This window comes from Phodopus roborovskii, unplaced genomic scaffold (assembly GCF_943737965.1).
Source record: "Phodopus roborovskii unplaced genomic scaffold, PHOROB, whole genome shotgun sequence".
Taxonomy (NCBI): Eukaryota; Metazoa; Chordata; class Mammalia; order Rodentia; family Cricetidae; genus Phodopus; species Phodopus roborovskii.
The window spans coordinates 900,570-907,358 of record NW_026126575.1 but is presented as its reverse complement, the minus strand read 5'-3'; the positions used below and the strand labels follow the sequence as shown (position 1 = coordinate 907,358).

The window sequence follows — 6,789 nt, the reverse complement described above, 5'->3', positions numbered from 1 at the left end:
ACCATGTCATCTGTCTGTGGATGCTGGAGTGACTTGGGATCTTCCTGCTCTGGCTCCTCCTGTATAGAGTCTAGCGCCCTAACAGGAAGCTGTAGGACCAGAGCCAGGGTCTCAGTGTCCTTGCAACCCACCAGATGATGCACAATGATTTCAAACTGCAAGGAGAGTGGACTGGGAAGAATGGAAATGCTACAGGGTCCCTTCCAAGACCAAGGCTGATTTCAAAGTTTAAGCTCAACATTTGAGTCACCTGCTTATGAGTCCACTAATTCATGGGTTTGAATGTATTCACTTGGACTCTAGTCTTCTTCTATTCTGTATTCTTAACAAAAACCATAGCATAAAGGATATAGCTAAAATCAAACCAAATTACATTTCCAGAATAAGTCTAGAAGTCAAATCACTAACTGATTTCACACTGAGTGAAAATGCTTTCAAGTGCCTCCTCCCAGCCCATGTCTTGGGTGATGAAGGAAGAGAAAGGCAAGAAAACAAAAGGCAGGGTGGGCAAGAGGTTAAACAAAGGGAAGAAGTGAAAGAAAGCAGAGGTGGCTGGCAAGAGAGGGAAGTCAGGAAATGAAGAGTGTTTTCAGTAGAGCCCATCAGATAGCTCCCTTCTGATGGTCCTCTTAGACTTAGATCTTTTTATTTGTCCAAAAGGTTTAACTCTCCCATTAGAATTGTGATTATTTTACCATCATACCTGAGGACAGCACCCCAACTTCCATGGCTCTTTACAGCAGTAACGGCTAGAATATGCCTTGCTTCCTGTAGACAGAGTGGGAGTCAGTCTTGACATCCCCCACCCCATCTTCCTTGACCAAGCACTGTCCTCTGCAGTGCATGGCCCAGGGGCCCATTCTTTGCAAGTGCATCTCTGGGACCATTGCCTGTCAAGGCCTTTTGCTTCATGTATCTGACAATCCCACCCACCTCTTGAGCCTGCAGCCTGTTCATCCAGCCTGCTGCTCTGAACCATGGAAGATACAACTGAAAAGAATTACATTCACATTCCCAGAACATTTGGAAGCTAAACCTCTCTAGATGGTTAAACTCCTGATATGAGGGTTCTTACCACAAATCCTACATCCTACAATACAGATGTTCTGGAGGAAGCTACTCACATGTATCAGTATAGTCTGCCTCTGCTGGACAAAAAGATTTCTGTAAGTTCATGTGCACCTGCATGAACATGCACAAATATCTATGTGTTGACACTATTTCCCTTTAGGGGCTGCTCTTTCCAAACTGACATAGAGGGTAAGTGGTACCGGCCTGTGTTTTGTTGTTAGAGATGGTATCACTGGGAAATGAGAGTCCAAAGAAGATAAGTGGAAGGGACTGGATTGTATAGCAAAATACACGTTTTCTACAGCACACTGATCTGTCCACTTCCCTAAGGTGGCAATCTCTATTATCTGTACACCTTCATTAAATAGTTTCATTAAATAAAACACAAAATATACACATTTGCAGTTATTAAATAAGCCATAGGACTCCTCTCCTATCTACAGCCACATTCAGATACGGCCATTCCTTCATATTTAAACTTGTAGGTGACAACACCTTTATCTAAATAGAGGATGGAGATGGGATCCAGCTTTGTGGGTACACAGCAAGCTTTGGATGCTTTCTGGGAATTCTTGAGGTGGACTAAGGACTGGATGATAGCATGTTTTGTGGGTGTGAGGTGCTCTGCCAGAGGGTAGTTACAGACACCACGGCATTCATAGGCTTCATACCCAGGTGGTGCAATGATCCAGGAGTCCCAACCAATCTCCTTGAAGTCGATGTAGAGTGAGGACTTCTTGCAGTAGTTTCCCTTGGCGTTCCTTCTGATTCGAGCAGCAGAGTCATCAATCATGTTAGACCTCATCTGCAACAAGGCCTCTTCATCAGGCCTGCTGGAAAAACCATCCATGTCCAGGTCCAGATCCTGCTCATGAGTAATCATTTCATTCAGTTCCTCTTTGTGTTCCTTGTCATTGCTTTGGTCATCAGAAAATACAACAAGCAAAGGGTCGTGCTTATTCTGGGCACTGATATCTATTTCCAGTTGTCCCCTTCCGGTGTCCTCAGCTTGGTTTTGTGTACTCTCAATGTGGATCTCCAGCTGATGGGTAGATGGGCCTGACTTTTGCCAACGTCTGGTGGCATCCGTGACATCAAAAGTCTCCCACTCACTGTTGATTCCGTAGATCTCTGCTGACACTAAGACCAGCATGCTCCTTTCATCTTTGCTACCCTCGACACTCTCCAGTACTTCAAAGATGGTGATCTTCCGGTCCACACCATCATACATCACACGATCTCTTTGTACCAGCGTGTACAACCTGAGTTCAGCCATGATGACCTCTTCATGGTGTGGGATGGACACATTGAAGAGGAGAGGGTATTTCCGGATCCCATTAAAACTGACCGGTTGAGAAAACAGATCTAAAAACCAAAAATATTTATGAGAAATCAGACTCCCTAGGTGTGCTACAAAATAAAGCAAGTGCTTATTCGTGGAGTAAGAGGAAAGAAAACTTGCCCAGCCTGAGCTGCTTCAATGGGGACAGAATAGGAAAGAAACTTGGCACTGCAGACAAGCCCTCTCTTTGTCCGGCCAGCAACAAGCCATGAAATGAATCGTGGAGATTGTTCTGAACTAGCTTGTGACTAAAGACTTCAAAGCTTATGCTTGTGATGAGCAGTGCTCTCCATGTGGTTGGCTGGCCACTGGTCTTCATGGAAGATCTCTATAGACCCAGGCCAAACTGGGACTGTCACATGTTGTTGGAAATGAAGTTTTTCCAGAGCAAAGCCCCCCTTGGGTATTGCTGGACCATGTCTGGCTAATTTTGCCCTACAGAAGCAGAATTAGATACGAATTATCTGGCCTTTACAGAGGAAGTTTGCTGACCCTGTCCCTACCTTACGTAACAAAGTTCAGCAAGGTCAACAGAACCTTACTAAACAGGTCTGAAGCATGTGGCCCTCCTGAGTGAGTGAGAGAAGATGCACCTCAGGGTAGATGGATTGCCTTAGTACTATTCACTAGCAGCCAGCATGTAGTTGGATACATACAAACCACCCGAGATCTACATGAAATAGCTTGTTAAAGATCCTTTAGTATCAGAATCATGTCTCCAAGTGATTTCATATTGCCTGTTTTTGGGAGGTGGGACAAGGTCTGGTGTGGCCCTGGTTGTCCTGAAACTCACTGTGTAAAGCAGGCTGGCCTGTAACTTGCAGTCCTCCAGTCTTTGTTCCTTGAGACACTTTGCAGGCATGTGTCACCATGCCAGGTCTAACACTCTTTTTATGTGAGAATTTTTCAGAGAACCAAGACCTCCTACATAATCATCTGAGGTAGTTTGTCTACAAGGACTGAGACATTTAACACTAGAGTATCCAAGGATTGTGACACCAAGATGTCAGGGACCTGCAACTGAGGGTCCTCTATTCTCTTGGACAACCTTTCCCCAACTGTATACCTAACTGGTGATCTCAGTGGATTTTCTGACCCACACTATCTCAGCACCCTTCTTCAATTGATGGTTTTATACTTAATCTCAGAAGGCTTAACATTTGGGCTTAAGCTGATAGTTGTATGGGCTTTTTAAATTTACATAAATAAAAGACATAGCCATTTCACAGCTTCCTCTGGATGCTAACTAAGATTATCTTCACAGTGGCAGTGGGACACTGACTTATTCTGGGGCCCTGAGGTCACGGGTGTGGCCAGAACAGCTGTAACCAGGGCTTGACACCCTAATCAAGCCTTAGTTCCTGTCCATTCTCTACAGTACACAGAATGCTGCAGTTGCCCAGTGGATAAATTTATTGATCAATTGAATGAATACTTTATCCTATTTGATTGATGGCTTCCCCACTTGGAAAAACAAAATCAAAAAACACACACCCTTCTCTGTATTCTGTACCTTTGAGGACCTCCTTCTGATCTCGGGAAGAAAGCCCTCCTGCATCACATCTGCTTCACCCCCACCCCCTCCACAGAGACCTTGGCTCTTTTGAGTCTCTCTCTGAAAGTTAATCCCACTAGAAGTCACCTGTGCACTTGCTGTTTTGGAAGACCAAAAAAAAAAAAAAAAAAAAAAAAAAGAGAAAGTAGGCTATTGTTTCTCTGTGAGAGAAGTACAGAGACGTGCTCTCTGTAATGGAGAAACATTGGGGGATAGGTATGCTCACTGTCTTGACTAAGGCAGGGTCCTCAGTGGATGTTTACACATGTAAACATTTATATTACACACATTAAATACATGCAGATTCTATATATCAACTATACATCATTGAAGATGTACCTTTAAAAAATAAGCTCACATTCAAGAGGTTGAGACAGAGGATTGTGAGTTTGAGCACAACCAGGGACACATAGTAAAACATTGTCTCATAGTAAAATATTGTCTCAAAAGAAATACAATTTTTAAAATTCAAATGTGAGTATTTTAAGGCTAGCCTTGGTTACATGTGGTGAGTTCAAGGCCAGCTTAAAACAAAACAAAACAGTATACACACACCACACACACACAGATGCCTTAACTAAATAAAACCATGCATAGTTCTTTGCTTATGTGGAACAGTCACATTTTAGAAGAAGAGAATTAAGTCTGACAGATTTCACATGTCAGTTGCTCTGCAAATTGTGTAACTGTCATAATGACGCCCACATGCATATATGGATCCAATCCTAGTTCTGCACCAGAAGAAATCAAACCACCATGTACAGATCTGATTTCCTAGATAATACAGAGGATGGAGCCAAGCTGAGAATTGAAGCCACATTTTCCACATTGCATGTGACATTCATTCAAAGATGAATTAGGTTTGGAATCTTCTTGGTCTTTACATCCTACATCATATCACTGAGCAAACACAAAAGATATATAGATGGATGACAGCAGCCATCAGGGAGAGCCTGATGAGGGGGGAAACATGTTCTCTGCTATATGAGTCATCCTATAGACTGACAGAAGTGCAGGAGTGTGGATGGCTGGGTGTCCCCAATTCTGATCCTCTCCCATGGGTCTCCAGCAATGGTAAGCTTGCTCACATTCTCACCTCTATTGCCTGCTCTTCCATGGGAAAAGCAAGAAATACAAATGGAATAATTTATTCCCCCTGTGGCTGAGCTAGACCACATTTCCCCTGTGCCTGAGCTAGACTGCATTCCCACCATGCCTAAGCTGGACCATGGCTGGGGGGGGGGGGGTTGCTGAGACAGGCAACAGGAGTTTGCTCTTTCTCTCTTAGACTTGCCTTCAAAAGAATCTGAAATCTCTGCTTGCAGTTTCCACCAGAAATATGTTAATAAATAGAAATGGTGGTGATCAATTGAATTTTAAAAGCAAACACTATCTTGGTGTCTGAGGAATACCCATTCAGTGTTTATTCCTGCACCTAAGCTGTTAAGCAATTCATTAAAAGTCATCATGGTTTGCCCAGCACTTCCTAGCAATGAGCCCTCTCTTGCTTCTAGCTCCTTGTGATTCACTCATCTGTGTCACATGGTTTCTGTTTTACAGGGGGAAATTGGGGCTCCCATCCCTTAGTCACAACTTCTCAAGGCAGCTAGTTCTCAGAAGTTCGGAGCTGTTACATGACACTGCCTTCTGCTTCCAAGAACATCTGGAAAACCTTGATCAAACCTCCTTTTCTCTTACCCAGTGTCTATAAAAGTGCAATTAGTAAATAATAAAGAACCAGTTTATCTATATCCACAGAATCTACCATCAATTTTCTACTACTGCCATATAAACATACAGTTAGTTTGCTGACTCCTTTAAAGATCTGAGGGGCAGGAATAACAATTTGAAATTTGTACATCACTCTTCATGAAAACACAGCCACAATAAGCTGGACTGTTAGCTGGGTCCTGTATACTTCCTGGGGTCTTAACATGGCTCATTAAACATAAAGCAGCATTAGAAGAACCTCTCAAACACAGTCCCATTCTATTAGGACATTGCTTAGATGAAGTCACAATTGGAAACTCACCCAGAGTTTGAATGAACCACAAATTCCAAATTTCTAATTTCTTTTTTATTGTTTTCACCATTTTTGATCTAAGGAAAAGTTGGCAAATTTTTATTAACCCCAGATAGAAATCAAGTCCTGTCTAGAAAGTGGCAGACAAGATAGAACAGAAGATCAACATTTACTTTTTTTTTTTTTTTTTGATAGTGTCCAGATTAAAACACTATCAAGAACTGGAATGAACCTGTTCTGATGCCAGAATGAACCAAGGGCATTTTGTGGCTTTTCCTTAAAAACATTTTATAGCAGTTTTGAATTCTAGAAGGACCACGTGGAACAGTGGATGTGTTGTATCTGAGCCACGAATTTACATGAACCCATCCTCTCCCCCATCATCCCCACATGAATGTTTAACAATTTCTTCTTGAGAAAAAGCAAAGCCAATGCTTCTTAGCTGAAAACACAAACCAGCTTACCTTCATTCTTGAAGCTCCGTATGATGTTAGCAGACGGCATGGAGGTCTGGTCCGTGGCGAATTTGTTGTAGAGTTCTAGCATGTACTCTGGCGGATCCACTTTGGCTGTGCCCTGCTGGGGAATGTCGGACAGGTTCAACGTCTTGAGAAACTCGTCCTTCATACTCTGTAGCAGTGTATTGAAGTCAATACCATCTTGCTCTGTGAAGATATCATCGAAGACAGGCATGTCTTCTTCCAGGGGAGAGTGCTCAAGGCCCATGATGGGGCTGCCAGAAACCGAGTAAGCCATCAGGCAGAAGACAGTGCTCAACTGCAGGACCAGAGAACCCAT

At 43.1% G+C, this 6,789-nt stretch overlaps 1 protein-coding gene across 1 annotated transcript; it reads right to left on the bottom strand.

Moving 5' to 3' along the window:
• Window positions 1-1,115: 1,115 nt before the first annotated feature.
• On the bottom strand, window positions 1,116-6,789 carry Bmp10 (bone morphogenetic protein 10). The gene is made up of 2 exons (XM_051203346.1): window positions 6,456-6,789; window positions 1,116-2,436 (listed from the first exon to the last, which is right to left on the bottom strand). The coding sequence occupies exons 1-2, from the start codon at window positions 6,787-6,789 to the stop codon at window positions 1,505-1,507; spliced, it is 1,266 nt and encodes a 421-aa protein (XP_051059303.1). The 3' UTR covers window positions 1,116-1,504.